The following is an 11,564-nucleotide window of genomic DNA, read 5'->3' on the forward strand; positions in this document are numbered from 1 at the left end:
AGAAAGCAGGTTTGGCAGCTCCGGAGGAGCAGGGCAGGAGGGGTCTTGGGGAAACACAGCCTCTGTCCACCCTGCAGACAGAGTGCCCTGTCACACACCCTTTGGGAGGCTGCGACAGCCTGACTCTGTCACATTCCCACGCTCCCCAGGCTGGGACGGTGGAGATGCCTGGGCACGTTTCTGATGAAAGAAATTCACCCCACCATCAGCAGCAGAGTCCCGGTGGGCACTTCTGCATCCCCACCCTCAGGGTATCAGTCTTTGCAGGACTGAGTACTCAACCAAAGGACAGACGCCACGGGGGCAGCTGGGGCCCAGAGAGGAGCGAGCAGCTCCGGCTGACTCAGCTGCCTGCCTCTGAAAGGAAAACCCACAGCAGAGCCTTGGAAACACCTTCTCCTCTCTGCCCCAGTGGGAATTTGTTTGCTGTGGTGGCTGCAAGAGGAGGCATGGCTTCGTTCCTGGAGGCTCGGGGGAGGGAGGAGCAGGCACATGAGTTTCTGGCAGAAGGCAGATACATGGAGAAGCAAGAGAGTGCTGAGAGAAGGGATTGGGTTTATGCCAGTCCTGCCACCCCACAAGTGCAGGTTCCCGGGGCTGCGGGCGTGGAGAGGGGCAGGGGATGTTTCCTGACCTGCTGCTGTGACCGATCCTGTTCCCCAGGGCCAGATAAGCCGAGGAGCCCTCTACACCCTGCAGAAGAACAGCGGAGATGTTTGGGAAGTGGCAGACGGCTCAGGAGACAAGATCAGCGCCCCAGGAGTCTGCTTCATGATCCCCCCGCCTGACCCCGAAGCCATAGCACTGGCAGACCAGTATGTGCCCCCCAGCCGTGTCGGACCCTCCCGCTGCCCCACAGCACCAGCTCTTGCCTTCACCAGCCCCAGGCCACACCGCCACTGCTGCATCCCCATGTCTGGCAATGCTGACAGTGGGGGTCCTGCCCCTTCCCACAACAAAGCTGTGCCTGCTTGAAGCCTCAGGCTTCCTCCAGGAGGGATTCCATCCTGTTTGCACACAAGATGGGGTGGGGTTAGTTCAGAGCCACCCAGGTCCCTGCTTCTCTGGGGGGGGGCATTCCAGTGGGGGGGGGCATTCCAGTGGGGGGGGGGCATTCCAGTGTGGGGGGGGCATTCCAGTGGGGCAGCTGCCCAACCCTCTCTCAGCAGGCAGGTACCCACCCTTGCTGCTGCCCCTGCTCTCACCCCTCTGGTGAAGACACTGCTCTACCCCTTTGTGAACATGGGGTGAAGGTGCCCCTCCCCAACTCCCTTCATGGCTGCCATGAGAGGTCAGGTCCCACGAGCCCCTCCAGAGCTGCACCTTGTCCCCAGAGCAGCACCAGGATAAGCAACAGGGCAATGGAGGGGCTGAGAACCTGACTCTGACCTGATGCGCACACTGTCCTATTTTGTAGAATTGCCAATTACTATGTGAACGTGAAGGAGAAGACGGGCAACTGCAAGAACACCCTCCAGCAGCGCTACGAGGGGCTGAAGGCAGACAGCATTGGAGGTGCGGCGCTGGAAGGGCTTGCTCCTTCCCAGGCACTAAAGGCTGCTGTAGCCTTGAACTTATGTGGTGGCCTATCTTAGGGGGGATGTCACCTAGAGCTTCCCATCTCCTGTGAGGACAGGCTGAGAGAGCTGGGGTTGTTCAGCCTGGAGAAAAAAAGGCTCCGGGGGACCTTATTGTAGCCTTTTAGTGCTTAAAAGTGACCTATAAGAAAGATGAGGAGGGCCTGTTGCAATAGGACAAAGGGCAATGGTTTTAAACTAAAAGAGGGGAGATTCAGGCTAGATAGAAGGAGGAAATTTTCTACAATGAGGGTGGTAAAAACACTGGCCCAGGTTGCCCAGAAAGGTGGTGGATGCCCCATCCCTGGAGACATCCCAGGCCAGGCTGGACAGGGCCCTGAGCAACCTGAGCTGGTGAAGACGTCCCTGCCCATGGCAGGGGTGGCACTGGATGAGCTTTGAGGGTCCCTTCCAACCCAAACCATTCTGTGATTCCAGGATTCCTAAGGGACCTGGTGACAAGTGTCAGTGTGCAGTGCTGGGCTGCATGCAAGGGCAGCACAGCCCGGCTGTTGTCGCAGCAGGCAGAGCTCGGGAAGTGGAGGGGGATATGAGTTTTGCACTCACCAGTGGGACTGAGCCTATACCCAGGTTCCAACTGGCTCTAACTGGTCCTCTCTCATTATCCAGATGCTGCATCGGTTCAGGGGCGCCAGCTTCTGGCAGGTCTGGATAAAGTGAATAGCGACCTGGACAAGCAGGAGAAAGCAATCACAGCAAACCTCCGTCCGCCGCTGGAGCAGAGTCGGGCTGTGCAAGACAGCACTGAGCGCTCCAAAGACCTGAAGGTACGCAGCTGTGGAAGTAGACAGATAGTGCTGAACAGGGACCAAGCTCCTGAGCGCGTCTCCAGGGTGGTCCTCAGCATGCTGGGTGCTGTAAGAACTCCCCGAGCCCAGGAGCATGCAGGCACAGGGCAATGCTTACAGCTGGTGGTGCTTCCAGTGGAGCTGGGGAGAAGACATTTGAACAGCCTCAGAGCCAAAACTTTTGACCTGTTCCTGGCCCAGCTCAGCCACAGAAAGGTTGAATGGGGAAAAAGGTGATGGCTGCAGGGAGGGGAGCCCTCAAGGTGTGATCCTGCCCGTATTCCAAGCACAGCAGGGATGTTGACCATCACCAGCTAAGAAAGGAGCAAGAAAACATGGTCCAGGGCACCATTTTTCCTTGTGGACCAGCTCTGCTAGGCTCCAGTGCTGGTGGCATCCTGCTCCTTTCCGTTCCTTCAAATGCCTAATTAAGCCAGGCTCCATGCCACAAACCTCCCTTGGTTTAGGAGGAAGTTCAGGTCCTGGTTACATCACCTGCTGAGAGCTGTGTCAAAATCCAGGAGCCACCACAAGTGAAAGCAAATTGTTGCAACTGCCTGCAGTGCTTTGTTGTCCAGGCAGGAATTAATCTGTCAGGCGGCCGAGCCCAGCGGGTCCAGATGAGTCCAGCACGTTTCTAACGGAGCGAGAGCCAGTGGGAATCACTCCCCAGCCAGAGTTATCTTACTAAGGGGTAGCTTGCCTGCACCAGAAGAGATACAAGTCAACAGAAAGCCAACAGAAAATATCCTTTTATCCCCTATAGGGCTGAAGGGTACCTGCCATCAAACACAAGCCCTCAGCTCTGACCTCTCCTCTCACACTGGACAGCCAAGGGTCAGCTTCTTTGTAGCCACAAGGCCCTAGTTCAATTGCTATAAAAGCTTTATTCCTATTGCAGAACATCACCAACGAGGTCCGTCGCATTGAACCCGAGAAAACAAGGAAGATCCAGGAGTGCGAGGTCTTCATCGAATCCGTGCCGAACACTGGCAGTGCCACCTTGGTGAAGAACAAGGTGGAGAATACCAACAAGAAGTACAACCGCGTGGTTCAGCTGCTCAGCGCTGCCCAAGAGAAGTAAGTCATGACTTAAGCCTGGCATGACACAGTATCCTGCAGGAGCCAGGTGCAGGCGTGCTTAAACATGTTCCCTCTTGTGTCCCTATAGAGTTGAGGTGGCCACACAGCTTGAGAGGAGCCTCCAACAAGGCCGAGACCTGCTCTCTACCTATGAGAACAAACTGGTCATTGATGACACGGTACCAGAGGATTTGCGAGTGGTAGACCATAAGACAGAAGAGCTGCTGGTGAGTGTTGTCTCCAGCCAGTTTTCTACCCTATTGACATGCTCCATGTACAAAACTGCTTTCCAAAATCCTGGGTAATTGCTTCTCAACTTGCAAGCTTGAATCAATTGGTAAAGGGATGGCGTCCCGCCGCTGGAGATGAGACCTCATGTTAACTGGGGCCATCCTCACCTACTTAAAATGCAAACTGTTCCCATCCCAAACCAGAAATCAAATACCAGTTGAATATTTGTGATTTGACAAAAGGACTAATGGAGAAGGAAAGGATAAAACCATCTGGGAAAAGCAATGCAGAGGCCTGACATGAAAGAGATGGACCTAGGCAAGGCTTTGAGAACAGTTATTCCTAGGAAAAGCTACTGACCAAAATTGGCAATCCTTCTGCTATGGAAAGGCCAAGAACCAGCTAGGACAGAATTTTCTGTCCTCCTTCAGCTTTTCCATCAAGTCCCCATTTCCAGACTAACATGCAAAAGCTTTTCACAGCTCATTCTGGAGTTGTTGCACTGGCAGGAACAGGGTTTAAGGCATGAGGAGCACTAAGTATTTTGCACACAGTATGCTTGTTTTTAAAGGTTAACAGGTGGAGAAGGGAGCAAGAGCTGGCTTTTTCTCCCCATCAGGTTTATCAGATGGCTCTGCTTATGATACAAGCCTCTAGCTTGCTCTTCTCCACACCTCACAGCAGTCCTGCAGCTCAGCTGTTCCTCAGCATCCTCTGCAGCTCTGGTGCAGCTGCCACAGTTGATGGGGAGCAGTGACAAAAGCCTGGCACCTGTGCATCCCCAGAAAACCCCCCTTCTCCTGCTTTTTCTGCAGGCCATGGGCACCGAGCTTCAGTCCAAAAAGTTCCTGCTCAACGAAGCGGAGCAGAACTTGCTGCGGGTGAAGACGTGCTCCAACACCCTGGCCAGCCAGTTCCAGGAGCACTGCCCTGACATCGAACGGCAAGAAGCCGAGCTCTACAAACTCAACCAGCGCTTCAACAATCTCAGCAAGCAAATCGACCTCAGGTAAGACAGAGGACTGGGCTGGCCTGGAGAGCTGGGTTATTTACAGTGGAGTTGGAACCACACTGAATCTGGAAGAGGCATAACACCAATTGTGGGAACGAGCAGCTGCAGAAGGGGCTCCAGGGAGGGCTGAGGAGGAAGAGAACAAGGTTCCTGGCACACACTGGCTGCATAGATCTGGGCAGCCTTTAGGATTAAGTGCTCTTGCAACATAGATGGAGACTTTAGCAAAAGCACAACTCTGTCTCTTTAGTGAGCAGGGAAAGTGAGGACAGGTTAAAAGATGTTTGCAGAAGATATCACAAGAGATGCGATATGACTGAAGCGGAGCTGATTTCCCCTACAGAACACAGACCCTGCAGAAAGCGAAAAGCGCCTATTCCAACTACCGCACCAGCTACGATGAAGTCAACCGGTTCCTGTGCAACATTCCTAACTATGAGCCGCAGGAGACTGACAACGTCCAGCAAGTGGAAACTAAGCTGAAGAACCAAGTGGTAATTCTTTCTGAGAGTGCCCTGGGCTCCACAGGGAGAGGAGAGAGAGCAACAATAGAAGATAAGGAATAGAACTTAGATCCTGAACAAAAAATAGAAAAATATAAATAATTAGCTTTATTTATTTTTATGCTATAAGGTTCCACTGTCCTACCTGTGCTTTGTTTATACGTAGCAGGGCAGCTTGAGAAGGTTGTAATTCTCGGTGTTGTAATTTTAATGGCAATCCTCAAAAAGGATGAACGATGCGTTTGGATTTTGTGCTCCCTTTGACATGTATTTCTGTGCATGCCAGGCGCTTCTCAGTGACATTGCAAGCAAGGAACGGGAGGTGCAGAAGGTCTCTGCCACAGCTCAGCAATACCAGCAGGCAGTGAAGGTGAGGACTGCAGTTCTGCCGGTGGGAGAACTTTAACAGGGTGGTTTGGGTTGGAAGGGACCTTCAAAGCTCATCCAGTCCAACCCCTGCCATGAGCAGGGACATCTTCACCCAGCTCAGGTTGCTCAGAGCCCCGTCCAGCCTGGCCTGGGATGTCTCCAGGGATGGAGCATCCACCACCTCTCTGGGCAACCTGGGACAGTGATTCAGCACCCTCGTTGTAAAAAATTTCTTCCTTCTATCTAGTCTGAATCTCCCCTCTTTTAGTTTAAAACCAGCACCCCTTGTCCTATCACAACAGGCATTGCTGAAAAGTCTGTCCCCACCTTTCTTACAAGCCTGTTTTAAGCACTGAAAAGCCACAATGAGGTCTCCCCAGAGCCTTCTCTTCTCTTCTCTCAGCCTGTCCTCACAGCAGAGCTGTTCTATCCCTCTGAACATTTTTGTAGCCTCCTCTGGACCCGCTCCAACAGGTCCATGGCTTTCCTGAACCAAGAGCTCCAGAGCTGGACTCAGCACTGCAGGTGGGGCCTCAGAGGGGCAGAACCACCTACATCCTACAAGGAGTCACCTACAGAAAGCCTAGTGCCCTTGCTCAGTCAACTGATGAGCCAAAACCAGGTTGTATCTGCTCTGATGTTGACATCATATGGCCATTAGCATGGCAGCTGGCTCAGATTTATTGCCTGTGAGAGTTTCTACTCCAAGCCCTGCACCTGTAACATAAGGGGAAGGTCAGCACACACCTGAGCTGTGCTGTTACAGTCACAGGTCAGTACCCACCTCAGAACCTGCTGGGAGGTCCTGCCAACAGTGCTGCACATGCCACCATCCTCAGCAGCTCACTTAACACACAGGTCAAGGGAAGAAGTCATTAAAGCCAAGGTTTAGGAGGGACCTGTACATGAAGGGGACTCAGTAATCTCACTTTCCTCCTGGGAAATTCTTCCCGTAGGACTATGAGTTGGAGGCGGAGAAGCTACGGTCCATCCTTGACCTAGAGAATGGCCGGAATGGGTACATGAGCAAGAAGCCCAGGCTCCAGTCTCCAGCTGCAAAAGTGAAAGAAGAGGTAAATAATGGGGGGCCTACAGTGAGCTAAAGCAGATGACACCTTATGGGACCAATGGGGTTACTGCAAACACTTATACTTACTGTCAGTGTCCTTGGTCCCACAGGGGACTGCAGGGGAGGGCAGAGAATTGGGGAGGAAGGAATTTTTCATCATTCTTAATCCATCAGGTTTTTTTGGACCAGGCTGGGCACAATGAGAGATGGAAAATGCTGGATTTAACACTTCTCTGCTGAAAGGGGAAAGGGTGGAGAAGAACCAAAACCCTTTTTCACCTCCCAAGACTTTCAAATATAGAGCGAGATTTCACTGCCAAAGACCCCATCATAGAAATGCAGCGAGAACAGGCCACAAGCTACCTATTTGTGCAGGATCTGTTTGCTACCTGTGTCAAGCTCATCCTGCATATCGAGGCAGCTGGAAGTGTCCACCCAGTTCTTCCTCAGCTGCATCTCTTTTTGCATCTCTTGAGCAGGAAATGTACAGCATGACCACGAGAGTGTGTGCGCATGAGAATCGCCCTTCTCCCCCAAAGCTGGGTAGATCACCACTGTAGGTTTTTAGAATAGCACCCAGGGTCACTTCTTTAGGGCCTGCATCTATTCAGCAAGTCTTGACCAAGCACCCCTGGTTCCACCACCTCTTTTCAATCCATGTTTGTTCTGTAGGAAGCTGTTCTGGCAGCCAAGTTTACCGAAGTAAATGCTGTGAACAAACAGAGGCTGCAGAACCTGGAGTTTGCTCAGAGCCTCCTGCGGCAGGTAAGTGATCCCCAGGGGCAACGTGATACTGAAAGCACAGGCATGTAAATAATACATGTGTGCCTTTGCTATGACAAGTTGAACTAGAAATAAATCTAGCTAGCGTTTCATGCCTCCAAAATCATTAATCAGCAGACACTTAAATTAGATAGACAACCCCTCTGTGTTCCCCAGTCCACCTCCCACTCATCCAAGGAAGCTCCACATCATTTTGAACACTTCTTTTGGCAAGCGCATGCCAGAATTAGTGTCCCTTGTGGCTGAAAGCTTTGTTCTGACAGCAACAGGCACCACAAAAAACACTTTTCACAGGCTGGGAACCCAGCACAATTCAGGAGATGCCTGCTTGCAAACACACCCTGTTCAGCATTTGCAACAGGCAACCTCCATTAACCAAGCTCAACATCCTCCTGTCGTTTTGCCACAGGAGGCACTGAAAATAAGCACCAAAAGTATGATTATTTGGTGTTTTTTGACTACACAATCTTTTTTTCAACAACAGCAACCAGATGTTCAAGTGACACAAGACTTTCTCCAGACCAAAAGATCCTTAAGGCCCATGGAAGAAGTCTGGAAGTTGAAGAAAGAGCTCGAGGATGAGACTCAGCGTCGGCAGCAGCTAGAAGCAGAGATCCGAGCCATTCAGAACAACATTGTCTACCTGCAAAACCAGAAGCCCCAAGAAACTATCATTATGAAAGAACTGCTGAAGAAAGTGCCTGACCCTCATCTGGAGGAGAGCTTTCACAAACTGCAGCAGAACCTGGCAGAAGAGCAGCGCAAGAACCAGGTACTCCAGGAGGAGCTGGAGGCTCTTAAAATCAGGTTGCGGGTTTTGGAGCATGAGAAGAGAGAAGGAGGGCAGGAGTACATAGTGAAAGAGGTTCTGCGCATTGAACAAGATAAGGCTCAAGCTGATGAGATCCTGAAGCTCAGAGAAGAACTAGAAGACCTCAGGAGGCAGGAAGGAACCAGAGAGAATGAAGTCACCATTTTACGCCAACAAATTGCTGTGCTGTCCAGCGAGAAGAACAAAGAGCAGGAGAAGGTAACAGAGAAGGAGGTGCTGAAGCTGCAGAACGATCCCCAGCTGGAGATGGAATTCCGGATGTTGCAAGAGAACAAGGAGAGGGAGAGCGCCCTTCGGCAGAAGCACGAGAAAGAGCTCAGCTTCCTCCAGGAGAAGCTCAAACGTCTTGAGAAGGAACGGGCCATTGCTGAGGGCAAAATTACTGTCAAGGAGGTGCTCAAGGTAGAGAAAGACGTAGCCATTGAGAGAGAGGTGAACGAGCTCCGTCGTCAGTATGAAGATGAGAAGTCCAAGGGTCGTTCCAACGAGCGGGAAAAGGCTGAGCTGCTCAGGAAGATCCAGCTGCTGGAGGAAGAGAACTCCAAGGTGGTTGTCCAGGAGAAAGTGCGGGAGATTGTACGCCCAGATCCCAAGGCTGAAAATGAAGTTGCCAACCTTCGTTTGGAGCTGGTAGAGCAGGAGAGGAGATACCGAGGTGGTGACGAACAGCTGAAGAGCTGCCAGAATGAGCTGGCTGCTCTGAAGAACAGAGGGCCACTGGTAGAAGTCAAAGAAGTCATTAAAGAGGTCATTAAGTACAAGAATGATCCAGAAACTGAAAAGGAGCTCCAGCGACTCCGGGAGGAAATCATAGAGAGGACGGGAGCAATTGAAAGAGCTGATCTTGAGATCTACCAGTTGAAACAAGAGATACAAGCTTTGAAAGATGCCAAACCTCAAGTGCAAACAAAGGAAGTTGTTCAAGAAATTCTGCAGTTTCGGGAAGACCCCAAGACTAGAGAGGAGGTGGAATCTCTGAGAGTGCAGCTAGCAGATGAACAGATGAAACACATTGACCTGGAGAGGGAACGGCTACTCCAAGAAGAGAAAGTAAGACAGAAGGAGGAAGAGCTTTCCCAGGTGAAGGAGAAAGTGGTCCAGCAGGAAGTAGTGAAGTATGAGCAAGATCCTGCCTTGAAAGCTGAAGTCAGCTCCTTCTCACAGAGCATCGAGAGCGAGCTCAAACAAATTGATGACCTCCGTGAAGAACTCCGCAAGCTGCAGAGGCGGCGGTCTGAGCTAGAGCGTCAGCTAGAAGAACTTGAGAAAGAGAGACAGGCCCGCAGAGAGGCTGAACTGGAGGTGCAGAGGCTGAGGATCAGGTTGAATGAGTTAGAAGAACAGGAGAGGGAGACAACAGAACGAGTAACTGTGAAACAGAAAGTGATCCTTCAGCAAGATCCCCAGCAAGAGAAGGAGCACTCCCTCCTCAAGCTGGAGCTAGAAGAAGAGAAGCACCGGAGACAAGTCTTGCAAACTGAACTAGAAGCCCTGAGAAAGAAGCTCCTTTCTTTGGAGAAGATGGAGGTCAAAGAGAAAGTGGTCTTTTCAGAGAGCGTCCAAGTGGACAAAGGAGACACAGAGTATGAGATTCAAAAGCTGAAGAGCAATCTGGAGGAAGAAACCAGGCGTAAGAGGGAGCTAGATGCAGACATCAACCGCCTCGAAACCAGGCTGTCTGAGGTAGAATTCAACAACTCCAAGTCATCAAAGGAGCTAGACTTATTAAGGGAGGAAAACCACAAACTACACCTTGAGAAACAGAACCTGCTGATGGAAACCAGGAGACTGCAATCAGAGATTGAACTCACAGCAACAGAAGCTCGAGATTTGAGAAACATGACGCACATGGACAGTGGAATAAACCTGGACTCCAGATTCCAAGCTCTGGAAAGAGAGTTAGATGATCTGAAGCAGTTATCCAGAGATAAAGATGCAGAGATCGAGCAACTCCAGAACCGCCTGAAGACAGTGGCTATCAAGAGGGAACAAAGAGAGAACCACCTGCGGCGCTCCATTGTGGTCATTGACCCCGATACAGGAAAAGAAATGTCTCCAGAGGAAGCTCATGTGTTAGGCCTCATCGAATGGAACCTGTTTGTCAAACTGAAGAGTCAGGAATGTGACTGGGAGGAGATCTCAATAAAGGGTCCCAATGGGGAATCATCTGTGATCCTCGACAGAAAGTCTGGTAGAGAGTTCTCAATTGAGGACGCCTTGAAGAGCGGCAGGCTAACCACGGCTCAGTACAACAGTTACCTCAACAAGCAGATGTCGATCCAGGAGCTGGCAGTCTTGGTGTCCGGCAGTAATTACACAGCGCTCCCTCCACTTTAGAAACTTTTTCTTAAGAGCAGCTAGGATGAGCTGCACCACTTCTTAAACTACCAGATCACTGCGAATCCTTGCCCTCCTTTGCGTCTTCCAAAATGCTACAGCCTCTGCCCCAGCTGTGCTACAAAGCCACACTGCTTGCTGTCATACACTGCAGAAAAGCACCACCAGTAGTGGAAAATACATCTGTCAGGACTACAGCAAAACCTTCTCCCCCTCTTCATCCCTACCTGATCACTCAACCTAACAAAAACCAAGACAAAAAGCCTTAGGACAGCAAAGACCCTAAGTTCAAAGACTCAGCAGAACCTGCAGTTTCCTCAACATATACTCACGTAGTCGCATAGAAAGCTGTATACAGCAGCCGTTAGAGAGACTGAAGGTCAAGATGACTCCAAGGTGACCAGCAGGAGCTGGTTACAACAGCTGCATGTTGGTAAGCCAGACAGTTTCATCGTGGACAACTGACTAAATGATGGGATCATCCTCTGAGAAAACCAGCACTGAAAAAGCAAAGGTGTGCTACACATCTCAGTTCAGTATCACTACATTAATGCCTTAATACCATCATTTTGTTCACTTATGTGCCTATGCTGCTGGGGAAGAGTGAAGCAGATGTAATTTGATGGCATCAGGAGGAGCATTCAACCATCACAGAGGTCACCGAGAAGTACGTGAAGGGATGGCAGTATTGCCCAACACAAGAGGGAAGTGTAAAGCATCCAACTGTAACCAAACGCAAAGTGCCTTCAAAACAGTTAGCTTACCTCATGGTGAAGAGCCATTTGTGCTGGTAGAGTTACATGCAGCTACATGTTTCATTTACTTGTGTAAGGGAATGGGAAATAGAGGGGAATTCTATTTATAGTACCAAAATAAAAATGCAGTGGTTTCAATCAGAAGTTGTTTTTTTTTATTAATTATGGCAGTCTCTTCATCTTTGGCTTTACAGAAAGATGCCA

At 50.7% G+C, this 11,564-nt stretch overlaps 1 protein-coding gene across 1 annotated transcript in view; it reads left to right on the plus strand.

Annotated features, from left to right (window-relative positions):
* Positions 1–11,498, plus strand: part of PPL (periplakin) — a gene marked incomplete at its 5' end in the record, with an annotated part of 28,186 nt that extends 16,688 nt beyond the window's left edge. Inside the window, 11 exons of the mRNA XM_082064122.1 lie at positions 664–815; positions 1,418–1,515; positions 2,208–2,365; positions 3,288–3,466; positions 3,558–3,696; positions 4,516–4,709; positions 5,056–5,206; positions 5,502–5,585; positions 6,541–6,657; positions 7,326–7,418; positions 7,921–11,498. Of these exons, the coding sequence (XP_081920248.1) occupies positions 664–815; positions 1,418–1,515; positions 2,208–2,365; positions 3,288–3,466; positions 3,558–3,696; positions 4,516–4,709; positions 5,056–5,206; positions 5,502–5,585; positions 6,541–6,657; positions 7,326–7,418; positions 7,921–10,605 (4,050 nt within the window). The 3' untranslated portion in view covers positions 10,606–11,498. The remainder of the gene's footprint in view (positions 1–663; positions 816–1,417; positions 1,516–2,207; positions 2,366–3,287; positions 3,467–3,557; positions 3,697–4,515; positions 4,710–5,055; positions 5,207–5,501; positions 5,586–6,540; positions 6,658–7,325; positions 7,419–7,920) is intronic.
* Between the last annotated feature and the right edge of the window lie 66 nt (positions 11,499–11,564).

This window comes from Streptopelia decaocto, assembly GCF_964273445.1.
Source record: "Streptopelia decaocto genome assembly, chromosome: 13".
Taxonomy (NCBI): domain Eukaryota; kingdom Metazoa; phylum Chordata; class Aves; order Columbiformes; family Columbidae; genus Streptopelia; species Streptopelia decaocto.